Source organism: Cetorhinus maximus, chromosome 19, assembly GCF_964194155.1.
Source record: "Cetorhinus maximus chromosome 19, sCetMax3.hap1.1, whole genome shotgun sequence".
Lineage (NCBI taxonomy): Eukaryota > Metazoa > Chordata > Chondrichthyes > Lamniformes > Cetorhinidae > Cetorhinus > Cetorhinus maximus.
Genome location: NC_135897.1, coordinates 68,607,064 through 68,623,643, shown reverse-complemented (window position 1 = coordinate 68,623,643; position 16,580 = coordinate 68,607,064). Strand labels below are relative to the sequence as shown.

Here is a 16,580-nt window from a genome sequence, read left to right as displayed (position 1 = left end):
CCGACACTGACCCCTGCGGAACTCCACTAGTCACCGGCAGCCATACTGAGAAGGACCCCCTTATCCCCACTCTCTGTCTCCTGCCAGACAGCCGATCTTCTATCCATGCTAATAACTTGCCTCTAACACCATGGGCTCTTATCTTACTGAGCAGCCTCCTGTGCGGCACCTTGTCAAAGACCTTCTGGAAGTCCAAGTAGATAACATCCATTGGCTCTCCTTTGTCTAACCTACTCGTTACCTCCTCAAAGAATTCTAACAGATTTGACAGGCATGACCTCCCCTTGATGAAACCATGCTGACTTTGCCCGATTTTACCATGCAATTCCAAGTATTCTGAAATCTCATCCTTAACAATGGACTCTAAAATCTTACCAACGACCTAAGTCAGGCTAATCGGCCTGTAATTTGCCGTCTTTTGTCTCACTCCCTTCTTAAACAGGGGGGTTACATTAGCGATTTTCCAGTCCTCTGGGACCCTCCCTGACTCCAGTGATTCCTGAAAGATCACAACTAACGCCTCCAATATCTCTTCAGCTATCTCCTTCAAAAATCTGGGGTGTAATCCATCTGGTCCAGGTGATTTATCCACCTTCAGACCTTTCAGTTTTCCTAGCACCTTCTCCTTGGTAATGGCCACCATACTCACCTCTGCCCCCCGACTCTCTTGAACTTTGGGGATGTCACTCTGTCTTCAACTGTGAAGACTGACGCAAAGTACCTATTCAGTTCCTCCGCCATTTCTTTGTTCCCCACTACCACTTCTCCAGCGTCATTTTCCAGTGGCCCAATGTCCACTTTTGCCTCCCTCTTACCCTTGATATATCTAAAAAAAACTCTTGCAATCATCTTTTATATTACTGGCTAGTTTACCCTCATATTTAATCTTCTCCCTCCTTATTTCTTTTTTAGTTGCCCTCTGTTGGTCTTTGTAAGTTTCCCACTGCTCTTCGCCGCGTTGTATGCTTTCTCTTTAGCTTTTATGCTGTCCCTGACTTCCCTTGCCAGCCATGGTTGCCTCGTCCTCCCTTTAGTATGCTTCTTCTTCCTAGGGATGAATTTTTGCTGTGTCTCCAAAATTACTCCCAGAAACTCCTGCCATTGATGTTCCACTGTCTTTCCTGCTAAGCTCATCTCCCAGTCAATTCTGGCCAGCTCCTCCATCATGCCTCTGTAGTTGCCTTTATTCAACTGTAATACCGTTACATCTGATTCCAGCTTTTTCCTCTCAAATTGCAGGGTAAATTCTATCATATTATGGACACTTCCTCCTAAGGGTTCCTTCACCTTAAGCTCCCTTATCAAATCTGCCTCATTACACATCACTAAATCTAGAATTGCCTGTTCGCTAGTGGGCTCCACTACAAGCTGCTCCAAAAAGCCATCTCGTAGACATTCCATAAATTCCTTTTCTTGGGATCCACTACCGACCTGATTTTCCCAGTCTACCTGCATATTGAAATCCCCCGTGATCACTGTAACCTTGCCTTTCTTACACACCTTTTCTATCTCCTGGTGTATCTTGTGCCCCACATCCTGACAACTGTTCGGAGGCCTGTACATAACTCCCATTATGGTTTTTTTACCTTTGCGGTTCCTCAACTTTACCCACACATATTCTACATCATCTGACCCGACAACATTTCTTGCTATCGATTTAATTTCATTTCTTACTAACAAAGCAACCCCACCCCCTCTGCCAACCTGCCTGTCTTTTCGATAGGATGTATATCCTTGGATATTTATCGCCCAGTCCTGATCCCCTTGCAGCCATGTCTCCGTGATGCCCACCACATCATACCTGCCAATTTCAATCTGCGCCACAAGCTCATTTACGCTATTTCGTATACTGCATGCATTCAGATACAACACCTTCAGTCCTGTATTTCCCGTCCCCTTTCTCATTGTCATCCCTTTATCTGATGTGCTTGAAGTTAGATTCCTAGCCCTTTCTAAACATTCTGTCCTATTTTGTGTTCTGGAGACTTTAGTAGCCTCTCCTGGGCTCTCCTTTCTTTTCAGTTTTATCATAATTTTCCACGAAGTTGAATCCAACCCCCCACATGCTAACCTGCAGCTTTGTTTCCCATTAGTCATGCTTCTTGGAGTTTTACCCTTCCCTCCCTCCCCCCCAACTTTCTAGTTTAAAGTCCTGTTGACCACCCTATTTACCCTTTTGGCTAGAACATTGGTCCCAGATTGGTTCAGGTGGAGACTGTCCCAACGGTACAGATCCCTCCTGTTCCAATACTGATGCCAGTGCCCCACAAAATGGAACCCCTCTTTCCCGCACCACTCCTTTAGCCACGTGTTTACTTCCCTTATTCTCGCGTCCCTATGCCAATTTGCACGTGGCTCGGGTAGTAATCCGGAGATTATAACCCTTGAGGACCTGTTCTTTAATTTAGTTCCTAGTTCCTGATAATCCCCAAACAGGTCCTCTTTCCTAGTCTTACCTGGAAACTGCATTATTTTTTGTCACTTACCAGGGCCCAACTCAACAAGTCTACTTGCCGAATACAGTCTGGAAATGCTAAAAGCCATCTACACTATTCACATTTATCAGTTTCATGTATCATAGGGCAAATGTTTTTATTTTATTATTCAATGATGTTAACCCACAAGATCTTGCCATGAAGTTAATTTAATTTAAACTTAATTTAAAAATGTAAAAATGTTAACTGTCAGATGGGCTTAGTAGCACTGCTGTCTTTGTGCCAAAAGATTGTGGCTTCAGGCTGCAGTTCAGATCTTGAATATACAATCTAGGCAGATCTTTCAGTACAGTACCATGGACATGCTGTATTGTTGAAGGTGCAGTACTGTCTTTCAGATGAGAAGCTAAAGCAAAGACTCCTCTGCCTGGTTAAATTGACCTATTTGACGATGAGCAGGTGAATTCTCCCGATGTTATGGCCAACTTTTATCCCTCAACCAGCATCACCAAAAACAGATTAAATGGTCCTTTAAAGAAAAACAGGAAAAACTGTAAAAACTCAGCAGGTCTAATAGCATCTGTGGAGAGAAAAAGAGTTGACGTTTTGAGTCGTGTGACCCTTCTTCAGAACTCCCTTATCTTTTGTTATGGGACCTTGTGCATGCAAATTGATTGCTGTGTTTGCCTACATAATAATAGTGACTGCAGTTCAAAAGTAATTCTTTAACTATGAAACATTTTAGGATATTCTGAGGGCTTAAAGAAATAAGGATGCTTGTTCCTTCTAAAAAATAAAAACAAAAATAACAATGCAGACAAAAGGCCACTAAATCAGTACATTTATGATGGACAACACTCCAGGTGTCACATGAATACTATCCTCCATCTTCTACTCATGGTTCTGCGTATAACTTAGTCATAGCTGTGCATCAAATTGTAGTGTTAATTGAGTATTTAACTTCAGGAAGACATAGGCAGATAAATTGGATGGGAATGCATCTTCAATTGGAAGATGCTGAAGGGTGTGAATGAACAGAGAGCCGGGGTTTCAAATCCACAAATCGTTGCAAATGCAGGTAGATAAAGTCATAACAAAAGATCACCAACATTTGGATTTTATAAATAGGGGACATAAAGTACATGAATATAAAAGTTTAAAAAAAAGCTGTGCAAAGCATTGTTAGACCAACGAGTGTGGCATGTAGTTTGCAGCCATAGAGAATGTACAAGGTAGATTTGCCAGGAAAATATCAATAGTGGGAAGTAGTAGTTTATGAGGAGACACCTGAGATACTGGGATTATTGCCACTGAAGCAGAAATAACCAAGAGAAGATTTCATGGAGTTTTGTAAAATTAGGAATTAAGGTAATAGGGAAAGGCTATTTCCTCTGGTATGTGATGAGTGTCAATTTAAAATTGTAGGGAAAAATTCTTAATGCAACAGGCTGTTGAAGCATGGATACTTTGTAAAAGTAAGTGGTTGAGGCAGAGGCCATTGTATCTTTTCCAGGGAAATTTGATTAATATTTGAAGCAAGAGAAAGGTAGAGGGTTATGGGAAGAGAGCAAGACAGTGGAATAGTTTTGGAGTATATCAACAAAAATGGCGCAAAAGGGATGGACTTAATGGCCTCCTTATGTGTTGTAAATTTCCTTGCTAAAAGTAAAAATATTCTTAATATTCTAAATCAAACAACTTGATGAATTTGGCTCCACTACATATAGCAAAAATATTACACAAAATAAATGCTCAAAAGGGACTGACTGCCATGACCTTTCTAAAATAATTTAATTTCTGAATTATGAGTTAAATAATTCTGTTCTTGCACATATTTCAGAGCCTGTCTATGACCCTGTGATTGAGGAGGAAGCTGCAGTCTCGTTACCTCCAAAAAAGCTCAGTCTGAAGAAACAGGGCCCAATGAAGTCTTTAAAGCTCAACAAACCCGCTGCTCGTGTTTTTGCCACAAAGTTGGGCGAGAAACCATCAGACTGGAGTAAATCTTCAGGCCTTACAAATAATGAGGTGGCTCTGATTGACTTTGGAGATGAACAGATAAGTCCGACTCCATCCCCAGTACTGGAGAACACTATTCCTACACTGGCCAAGCTAGTATTGGATTCTTATTCGCTACTGGACAAGACACCACCACAGAGTCCAACTAGAACTTTGCCCAGGCCTCTGCATCCTGTCCCTATTGTTGACTGGGATTCCAAACCCCTGCCCCCACCTCCAGCCTATGACGATGTTGCTCAGGATGAAGATGATTTTGAAGTCTCCTCCATTAATAGTTTAGATACTGTATTAATTGGTGAAGTATCAAAATATGGAACTGTTCAGTTGCCAAGAAATAGAGAAGCAGGAGAAACTAATCATGCATTTGTACATGACACAGATGGCAAAGGAAAGTTCAAAGTGGAGGATAATTTGTTTCTACCACCCAGGCACATGAAACAGACTAGCTTCTCTCAGTCAGCTGAGATATTTGAGGAACTTCAACAAGAATGCATGAAAAGACTTAATGTCCCTATTATTTCAACACCAGCCTCCACACCAAGTCCCATCTTGTCAGCAAGCGTATCTCCAACTATTTCTGATGATAAACCTCAGATTCCACCACGGATCCCCATTCCTCCTCGACCTTTAAGGAGAAATGAGCTAGGTCGATGGTCTGGTGAGATGTCGCCTGCGTCTGGAGGTGAAGAGGACAAGCCTCCACAGCTTCCTCCCAGGGATCCAATGTCCCAGCCATCATCAAGAACTCCAAGTCCTAAGGCAATTCCTGTTAGTTCTCCCCAACAAAGGACAACTGCATCTTCAATACCAACATTAACTGTAGGTGCGTACCTGTCAACATCTCCGAGCAAGTTAATGCCCACCACTCAGAGTTTTGCTTCTGACCCAAAATATGCCTCACCCAAAGTCATTCAAGCACAAGGAAAAGACAATGCAAAGGGACCTTGCATTCTGCCAATAGTAAAAGATGGAAAGAAGGTTAGCAACACCCATTATTATTTGCTCCCAGAAAGACCTTCTTATCTGGACAAATATGAAAAATTTTTCAAAGAGGCTGAGAGTATGGATGAACACTGTTCCAAAAAAACTGTGACCACAGCAACGGTGAGGCCTATAGTGCAACATCCTGAGTATAAAGCTAACTTTTCATCCAACAATAGTAATCCCGGGCTCTGTGTTGCAACAATGAAAAGTTCTCATAGTCTGCAAAAAATGCCTTATGAGATTTCAAGTGGCAAGGCAGACAGTATTACACCTTCGGACAAAATTAAAATAGTAAGTAATACAATGCAAATTTACTGGTGAAATGCTGAACAGAATAAGCCCTTAAAGCAGATCAGTATTGTTTTTGGTACAAGATGGTTCTACAATGAATGGAATGGATTTAAACCTAAAACAAAACTATATTTGTTTTTATCTTCCTTATTTTAGCCTGTGTTGATTTCCTCAGCCTGAATCGCTTAATTTAAGAAATGGATTTCTCTCAGTTTAATGTAAATGCACTTTTCAAGTTGGGGCTCCCTTGTTTAGGGCCTGGACCTGAAGCCCAAAAACTTGCTAACAAAGTATATTAGTATAATGGAACATTGAACTTGATTATTCGCTCTCCCGCCAACTGGTTTGAAGGTGAAGGACGTGTAAAATCCAGCAGGCGATGTGCCCGGCCACTCCTGACCCCACCACAGTTTTACCAGTGGTGGGAGTGGCGTCGGGCAGCCAGTCTGCCACTGGGCCAATTGAAGTCCTTGAGTGTACAATTAATGCCCACTTAATGCCTGTTATTGGGGAGGCTCATGCCAGCACCCAGCCCAGTAGGTCTCCAATCTGATTGACTGACAGCTCCAGTAGTCCTGCAAGCGCCAGAGCTCAGTTAGTGGGTACTGCCAGGACTGCAGAAAGGAGGACGAAGAAGATCATGGCTGCCCCAGAAAGGTAAAGTCCCAGGCTTTTAGGGTGGGGAGGGATCCGAGAACCCAAGGAAAGGGGAGAGGGGGGTGATGGTCCGGGTTTTGGCGAGCAGACAACGTGATTGAAGTGGGGGTTGGTACCGTGGGGGTTAGATTGTCCCCGATGAGTATGCCAATGAGTTGCTGCCTTCATTCCCACCCTTTCTCATCTAGGCCTTAAAACAAACAGCCCAGCCACTCCCACCCACCTGTCCACGCCTGCTGTATTTTGGCGTGGGCAGCATATTATTCAGGTCAATTGGCTTGCTAACAAGTCTAATTGACCTTTAATTGTTTACTCATATATGGTGGGTGGGCTGTCGATTTCCACACTTACCCACTTAGTGTATTATGGGGATCAGTTAGGGGGTGGGCTTGCCAAAAAACACAGCTGTCTGGGCCACATAAAATCTCAGGTAAAGATAGAAAATTCCCTTCCATAAAGGGCATTGGTGAACCAGATGGGTTTTTACTACAATCAATGATAGTTTTCATGGTCACCATTACTGAGACTAGCTTTACCTTCCAGATATATTAGTTGAATTTAAAATTCCATCACCTGCTGTAGTGGGATTTGAACGCATGTCTACAGAGCATTAGCCTGGGCCTCTGGATTACTAGCCCAGTGACATTACCACTACACCGCCATCTCCCCTTGCTTGCTATGTTGTAGCAATACCTGATGATCTTAAGCTGAATAATGTCCATAGTCATCCATCTTCTAATCGTCACTGACCTGCAATTTGTTAATCTGTGTTTCACACCATGACCTGCTAAACTGAACCTGTTGGGTGAGTTTTAACTGTCGGATCCACTCGCAGCTGGGGAGGCTGGCTTCACAATGGGTACCCAGAAATTTCAGCAGCGCTTTTGTCAGAGACCTTTATAACTCGACCATGGCATTGCATTTGCCTCCCAGTTTTCCTGACCAATTAGAGTGGGTGGATGTGATGGTGACCCACAGTATTATGTGTCAGACTTATGAAAAGGGAACTTGCGAGGTTCAGAATGGAGTGTTCTAGAAGTGTAAAAGTAGAGCCTGCAACTTGAGAGATGGAGTGTCAATATGCAAAGGTTGCACCAAAATTTTCATTTGTGTCCCTGGATATCATGCTGCATTCTGTAGGGGCCTGCCAGGAGATCCTTTTCCACGCTGATTGTAGGACGATGTCTGCAAGCTGTTGAGGTGGTCAGCTGTAGGAGTGTGGTGCCCTGCTCCTGGATACAGCGCTGCAAAAGATTTAATGACCCGATCAGAGCAGGAAAGTGAACGGCATAGCACATTTAACTTACAAACCTCTACACTCTGCCTCACCAACATTCTCCACATCACTTCTTGGACTAACAAACTTTGCAGGTGCACCCTTCCTCTCTCACGGCACCTCCTCCCATCCACATCTGATTAGCAAACACTGACACGCACCCTCATCTTACTACGTCATACCCAACCCTCTACAAATGTTGTCCTTCAATCTTTAAACATTCCCTTCTCACACTCATTATTCCCCTTGCAGGAGAAGAGAACACAGAACAGCAGGGAGAAGCAGAGAACTGGAGGCAGCCCTATAGTCATCGCCATATTGCTATCTGCAGATGCGCTGAAGATAAGCCAGGTCTCAGAATGCCTGGCCCTCAGCAATGGAGAGATACAGTTCTCCCAGCTACATGATGACAATTAAATATCACACAGCCATGTGGCAGACAACACTCAATCATGTTGAGCTGATGTCAGTGAAAAATGATCTGCACAATGAAGACTTAGAACCCTCTCACCTTGTCTGTTCTGATTCATGTCTTTCATCTCCCATTAGGATCCCTCAGCAGCTTGTAACAGAGGAGGATGAAGACTCCTCAGAGGAGGTCACTCACTCTGAGGATGCATTGTCACATGACTCAAGCACACTCTCCACCAGCTCAAATATGCACACCTCGTTGGGTCCACCAAGACAGGTAGTTGCGATGTCACATGATGAAGACACATCACAAGTGAGCAAGATCAAGTGTTGGAGACAGGAACAGTATTTGAGAGTCCCTATTGGAAGGTGCAGGACACTCCAGGTTCTACTCAGCTGGACATAGCTGCTGAACCCAGGGCCGTTGATGAAGGGGACAATTTTGGAGCAACAGTGGAAAATGTAAGGCTCTGTCAGCCTTTCCAGAGGCACCAAGCACAATTAGAGAGAGTTTGGAGGAGTTCATCCCTAGCATGAATGCCATGATGTATCAGGCATTCGGGTTGAATGTGGAAAGAGTGGCCACCTGTATGGAAATACAGGGGCAGCAGGCTGAGTGCATGCTGGTCCTCGTCAATGTCCTGAGCACTTAGTCTGCTGGCTCAAATAGGATGGAGGAAAGCCTTGCCTTGGCCATTTAGCCAGAGCTTCACTGAAATGCAGCAAAGTGCTCTCCTGCTGTTGGTTAGGAGGGAGGTGCAAATGGATCATGAGGGGGAAGATGGAGACAAGGCACAAAGTGTCTCTCTGTCTCAGACCACTTCCTTTCCTGGCCCTTTGCCTCCAATACCTCAGTCAGAGCCTCACATGCTGGCTCCTGTCATGATGCGCAGGTGCATGTGACAGTTTTTGGCAGGATTTTTATGGGCTCCAAATCCCAGAGGACATTAGCCTAGAGCATCAGTTGTCAGAGCAGGGGAGTGGGCAGCCTGCCTCTAGCTCTGCTGAAGCCACTTGTGTTGCACCACATTGAAGTCATAGGAAAAGCAAGAGAGAGGATTTGCATTAAGGTATTCACTTGGGTGTTTAACATTGCATGTGTGATGTTGTCATTTTTCTGTTCAATGTTTATCAACCAGAAACTCTGTTTCAAATCTCTCCATTGTTCCCTGCTAAGTGGTCTTCAGCTTTGTTAAAAAATGAGCAGTGGATGTTTATTGTGTGACTCCTTTGTGCTTGGGGGCATAGTGGGTTTCTGAATTGGTGTGCCAGATGGATGCACTGCTTCAGATTAGCTGAGGCATGCCTGAATCGGCATCCTGGGCATCCCTAGCAACTAATGAGGGGTTATGGGTGCCATCACCATATCAGGCTCCACGTCTGAAGATACAGAGCAGTCATCACATTCCTCCTCCTGCAGCTCAAGTCTTTGCTGCTATGTTCTGTTATACAAGGTACAGCACATCACTATCATTCTGGAGACCCCTGTCGGTGCATAAAGAGTGCCCCCAGACCTGTCCAGGCATCTGAATTGTATCTTTATACAATGGCTTACTCAGCGACCATACTTGTGCTCATGTGGTTTTGCTTGTTTGTACCTTTCCTGTGCATCAGTGGTATGGCTCCTTAGCCAAGTCCTGAGAGGACGGCCCCTCGACTCTTAAGGAGCCATCTGCCGACACTACTTGGAGGTAGAAATATCGTGGGATGCTTGACCAGTGCAAGATGAGGCATCATGACAGCTCCCTGGGTAGCTTGCAGAGCCATGAGTGATCTTTCAGTGGGTGCTGTATATTATTGGAGTGGAATGCCTGCCAATTTGTGAATAGTGACGGTTAATCTGGGGGTGCCTTAATTGCCATGTGTGTAAGCTATGACCTCCTGTATTTGTGGGAATTCAGCCAGAGCATAAAATCTCAGGGCCGCCTTATTCTAACTGGCTTCATCAGCAGTTAAGTGCAAGCATGGTGCCTGTCACTTGGGATGTGCACTTCTGGGCAGCAGATTGTGAAATTCTATAAATTCTCCTGCAGATCTCTGGAAACTCGGGGCAGTGTTGACCTTAACCCTGGCAGGCAATGCATACCCACCTGGTTCACTTGGAATGAGGGCTTCATCCAGGAGGCTGAAAACCACATGACAGGGATCCCGAGCCTCTTGTTGCACTGGTGCTCAGCCATGTCCAGAAAATGAATTCTCCACCTTTATACTCTGTGTTGGGGGTATCGTCTCTTGTGAGCTGGAGCTCTGTTCTTGTTCCCTCTGTCCTGTGAAGTGGAAGATGGTTGCGAGAGGACTGCTGCTACTGTTGCTGGCTCTGTTCCTCATCAGAGGCCCAAGGTAGAGCTGCATCAGCAGCTCCCATGCTGCTGAGAAGGCCGGCAGGAAAGAAGAGCAGATTTACAGCAAAAAACTCCAAGATAGCAGAAATGACCTTCCAAACTATTGGAAATCATCTCCAAAGAAGTGAAAGCACACTGAAGCAGTCCGTGTCCATTTGCAGCAAGACCTGGACAATATTCAGGCTTGGGCTGATAAGTGGCAACATTCGTGCCACACAAGTGCCAGGCAATAACCATCTACAACAAGAGAGAATCTCTTGCATCTCCCCATGACATTCAATGGTATTAGCATTGCTGAATCCCCCATTATCAATATCCTGGGGGTTACAATTGACCAGGAAGTGAACTGGATTAGCCATATAAATACTATGGTTACAAAAGCAGGTCAGAGGCTGGGAATTCTGTAGAGAGCAACTCACCTCCTGATTCCCCAAAGCCTGTCCACTATCTACAAGGCACAAGTCAGGAGTATAATGGAATAATCTCCACTTGCCTGGATGAGTGCAACTCCAACTAGATTCAAGAAGCTCAACACCATCCAGAACAAAACACCCCATCCACCACCTTCAACATTCACCCCCTCCATCACTGACGCACAGTGGCAGCAGTGTGTACCATCTACAAGATGCACTGCAACAACTTACCAAGGCTCCTTTGACAGCACCTTCCAAACTTTGGACCTCTACCACTTAAAAGGACAAGGGCAGTAGATGCGTGGGAACACCACCACCTGCAAGTTCCCCTCCAAGTCCTGACTTGGAACTATATTGGTGTTCCTTCTCTGTTGCTGGGTTAAAATCCTGGAACTCCCTCCCTAACAGTGCTGTGGGTGTGCCTTCACCACGTGGTCTTCAGTGGTTCAGGGAGGCAGCACACCAGCAACTTCTCGAGGGCAATTAGGGATGGGCAATAAATGATGGCCTAGCCATGGACACCCACATCGCATAAACAAATAAATAAAAACTCTCAGAAGTAGTCCTGTGAGCAAAATCCTTTCAAGAAGGCAGCTCACCACCACCTTCTCAGGGGCAACTAGGGATGGGCAATAAATGCTGGCCCAGCCAGCAAAGCCCGTGAATGAATAAAAATAAAACTTAAACAAAGCAGTCGTAAGATCCCGGTATTTAAGGCTTTCTTGCTGTTGTTTGGTCGGCCATTTCAATTGCTCAGCCCTATCAATTCCTGCTGTCCTCTTGCCTTGTTCCACTTGGTGAGTTCCAGGAAGCCCAGGAAACCAGTTGAAGAAAGAATCCAAGGTTAAAACTCCACTTAATTGCCTTTTAGCATATGTAAATATCAGACCTGCCTGTCTCATGTGCGTTACTTGCACACTGGAAGTTTGTGGTCTCTTCACCTGCTGTCCACACACAAATCTACCTGGCCTGACTGGTTAAAATTCAGCCCATTGTCTGCAAAACTTTCCAAATAATTGACAGCAATGAGATTGTGCCATTGCTTGCATTTCACGGTGCTTGCACTTTGCTCGCAGATGAAATGTGCTGGTGAGAAATGCATGGGGATTAACAAGAGGCAGATCAGTGGAAATCCATGCAGGTTGAAGTCAAATAACAACATTTGAACTCTGAGCAATTGGTATTAATACATCAGGCATTGGTTCCTGTGCAAATGCAATAGGGACATTGTTTAGAGAAGGGTTGGAAGGGAAGATATAGTGGAGGCAATATTCCATAGCTGAAGAATAGTAGGGCACTGATTATAATTCAGTGCATTGAGACCAGAATGATCATTGTGTACATGAAACAATTTCATTAGGTTGCATTCACCATGTGGACATGCAATTACACACAACTTATTCTAAGTATGTCTTTAACCATGGACCAAAAGGGTTTTTCTGAGACAACAAACAAATGAGGAGAGCTTTGGAGTGTGGAGAGAGCAATGTAATGAATTGATGTTTGGATTAATTTACTATTGAATGAATGTTGAAAAACCTGTGGACTTTGCTGCAATATTAGAGGATTTTAATCAAGCAGGTTAATGGGAAGAAGTGATCTCCACACCACAGTGTGCACGACTTCCTCTGGTTCAAGGGACTAAGCTGTGAGGTGGGTTTTAGGTAAAAAGAAAATGATTGCAGGTAAAGCAAATTGGACTTATCACTGAGCACTCTATATAAGAAGCCAGCTTCATGGTGAACACATCATATTGCTAAAACCCCCCACTTGAGGACCTGGATTGAGCAGCTGATGATGAGTAAGCCTGGTAAGTGTCAGTAGACTTGAAACAGAATTTCAATGTGGTTGGTATGTTACCATGGGTTGCTGCCAACAAACAGATGGTCTCAGTCCATTGTAAAGCTGAGAGGAAACTGAGACCTTGCGATGATACTTGAAGGTAGGCATTATGTGGAGACCAAATATGAGAACATAGGTTAATGTTCATATATAGATTTACTGCCTGACATGATTGCCTGACTGAATCCAGACAAACACTATGGAAACACCAAACTTCCAATTGTTTGGCCACTGTTTCATAAAGTATGTTGTGCATACACACATTATACCCTGTACCACGGTCAGGAGAACAACAACAAGGCACCCACACATGTTGCGCTACCTGCCATGAAAGCTCCCTTGTACCTGATGTGTCTCTAGCAAGGAACAAAATCTGCACTTAGCAGTGGTTTAAAGGCCTAGTAATGACCTTCCTGGAATGGATGGCTTCTTTGGATTTTAATTGGCTTCAAAAAAGAGATGCCTGGCTCACTAATGGAACGTAGAGAGTAAATCAGCTACTGGAAGGTGGGATTATTCTTTTGGCTCCAGATAGCTGTGCAAGCCAAAGCCCCAAACTAGGATGACAAGCAACGGAAAGCTTACAAGTGCTGTGCTGTATGTTGGTGATTGCTTAGCTATAATTGGTTAGCTCTAGTAGTACACTTGTACAGATTTGACTCTGCCAACCTGTGCCTGAGCTCTCTGGACTTCGATTAGTATGATATATCCCTTGCGAGTGAGTGTGTATGCACACTTCATACAAGGTAAAGACAAACTCTACCCGTGTAGATTTGGAGACACTTTAAACATAGTGAGATTGGTCTCTATTTGTGTCAGACACCAGCTGACCAAAAAGTCCTCTTTCACTCGCTTTTTCCCCAAAGCTCTAAATAGTTATACTGTAGTTGCTGCAGACTTTGCTCATAATTCAGTGTCTTGGTACTAGGTGTCAGTATTGAAGTTGTTTGCTCACCACCTGGAATGTGTCTCTTGTCTCTGAGCAAAACAAGAGATGCTATTCGGGGTATGGTTTAACTAGAACAATGTTGGCTTTAATTATAATTTCCTGCAAGTTGCACTCTATCATTCTGGCATCACTATTCAGCATTCCAGTTGGTTTGTTGATTGCTTTTCCACAGTGATTAATAGTGAGCCTAGTAGATCTATTTCAATGTCACCAGGATGTCAGGTTTAACACCACTTATGGAATAATTACATTGCCAACTTTTGTCTGATTTGTACAATCCTCTTTTTGTTTATTTATCATGATTCAACAGTGATGTAGGCATCACTGACAATGTCAGCATTTATTGTCTATCCCTAATTGTCCATTAGAATGCGATGGTGAGCTGCCATCTTAAACCGCTGCAGTCCATGTGGTGTAGGCTGTTAGAGTTCCAGGATTTTGACCCAGCAACAATGCAGGAAGAGCGATATATTTCTAAGTCAGGATGGCATGTGACTTGGAAGTGGTAGTGTTCCCACGCATCTCCTGCCCTTGTCGTTCTCGGTGGTACAGCTTAAAGATTTGGGATGTGCTGTTGAAGAAGCTTTGGTGAGTTGTTGCAGTGCATCTTGTACATGTCCATGCTGGTATACTAGTAGTGGAGGGAGTGAATGTTTAAGCTGGTGGATGGGGTGCCAATCAAGCGAGCTGCCTTTTCCTGGAGGGTGTCAAGCTTCTTGAGTGTTGTTGGAGCTGCACTCGACTAGATAAATGGAGAATATTTGAACACACTCCTGATTTGTGCCTTTTAAATGGTGAAAAGGCTTTGGGGAGCCAGAAGGTGTCACTCATAGCAAAATTCACAGCCTGTGACCTGTTCTTGAAGCCACAGTATTTGTATGGCTGGCCCAGTTAACTTTCTGTTCAATGGTAACCTCCAGTATGTTGGTGGTAGAGAATTCAGAGGTGATAATGCTACTGAATGTCAAAGAGAGATGGTCATTGCATGGCATTTGCATGACACATATGTTATTTACCACTTATCAGCACAAGTCTGAATATTGTCCAGGTCTTGCTGCATGCTGGCATAGACTGCTTCATTATCTGAGGAGTTGCAAATGTGTAAATATCTCCTCTTCTGATCTCATGATGGAGGAAAGATCATTGATGAAGCAGTTGAAGATGGTTGGCCCTAGGACACTGCCCTAAAGAACTATTTTAGCAATGCCCTGTGGCTGAGATAATTGACCTCCAACAACCTCAACCATTTTCTTTTTTGCTAGATCTAACCCCAACCAGTGGAGACATTTCCCCTGATTCCCATTGACTTCAGTTTTGCTAGGGCTCCTTGATACAACTCAGCCAAATGCTACCTTGATGTCAAGGGCAGTTACTCTCACCACAGCTCTGGAATTCAGCTCTTTCAGCCATGTTTAGATCAAGGCTGTGATTAGGTTTGGAGCCGAATGGTCCTGGTGGAATGGTGAGCAGGGTTGTTGCTGAGTTAGTGATAGTATTGTCAATGAAACCTTCCAGCACTCTGCTGTTTAAAAGTAGACTGATGGTGTGGTAATTTGCTGGTTTGGATTGGCCGTCTTTTCGTGGACAGCACATAGCCAGACAATCTTCCAGATTTTGTTGGATAGATGCCAGTGTTATAGCTGTACTGAAACAACTTGCCTAGTTGTGCGACTAGTTCTGGAGCGCATCTGGATGTTGTCCAGGCCCAAAACCTTTGCTGTATCCAGTACATTCTGCTGTTTCTTGATATCACGTGGAGTGAATTGAATGGATTGAAGATTGGCATCTGTGATGATGGGGACTTCAGGGGGATGCCGAAATGGTTCATCCACAAAGCACCTCTGGCTGAAGATGGTTGCAAACATTTCAGCCTTTTGCACTCACATGCTGTGTTCATCTAGCCACGGCCTCCTGTTAGTTTGTTAATTGTCCACCACCATTCACGACTGGATATGGCAGCATTTGGAGAGCTTTGATCTGATCTGTTGATTGGGGATTGCTCCTCCCACTGTTTAGCATGCATATAACCCTGTATTGTAGCTTCACCAGGTTGTCACCTCATTTTCAGTGTTCCTGCTGCTGCTACTACTTGGTATGCTCTTCACAGCTCATTGAACCAGGGTTGATCCTGTACCCTGATGATAATGTTAGAGTGAGGCATACCAAACCATGAGGTTACAGATTGTGGTGGAATGCAATTATGATGCTTTTGATGAACAGTTTTGCATAGCAGTTTGGAACAGCTGAGTTGCTTTCTGTACCATTTCAAAGCCAACTATATTACTTCCACACTGATGTGGGATTTCCAAAGGGAGAGTTAAAACAAACTGTTCCTCAGGGCAAATATTCTCCTGCCCCAAACTGAGTTGCTTTCTTTAATTAAAAGATTTTCACAGCTTTTTGGCACACTCCAAAAACACAGGAGTTGGCTTTCAGTGGGATATCCCACCATGGCAGCTAACTACAGCTGAAAACCTGTTTTCATAAATACCATTTCATCCCTTACATCTTAGTTCTCTATTGTCCTTAAATATGCCTTTGAAAACTAAGGTTCCCAAATATCAAAACCTTTCAAGTTCCTATTTTATTGGGTCAATAAAATTTAAAATGCCTGCCACTGTTTACTCACGAATCTCCTGTAAAATGCAAATGTTCTTTGTTTTCTTTGAGACTCCTTTGAAATGCAACAGCTACAAATCAATTTCAAAACTTATCCCCAAATGTAAATTTCAGATCTACTCTGTTTCCTTGTAAATTGAGACCCACCATAAGGCCTCATTACAAAATGCAAGAAGATAACACCTTTAGTCTTTCATCCCTTAGATTCTACAGACAAGCTGACTCCAACAACCTCACCTCCGATTAACCCTGGTCACACACAGACACAGCTTAACCTGACCTACACAGAATATATACATGAGCACAGAAATATAAAAAATATACACACATCATCACACCACC

At 43.9% G+C, this 16,580-nt stretch overlaps 1 protein-coding gene across 6 annotated transcripts in view; it reads left to right on the top strand.

Annotated features, from left to right (window-relative positions):
• Positions 1–16,580, top strand: part of tnk2b (tyrosine kinase, non-receptor, 2b) — a 249,597-nt gene that overhangs the window by 214,483 nt on the left and 18,534 nt on the right. For all 6 annotated transcript variants that reach the window (XM_078564023.1, XM_078564024.1, XM_078564022.1 and 3 more), the window contains one exon: positions 4,276–5,729. In XM_078564023.1, coding sequence (XP_078420149.1) covers positions 4,276–5,729 — 1,454 coding nt within the window. The remainder of the gene's footprint in view (positions 1–4,275; positions 5,730–16,580) is intronic.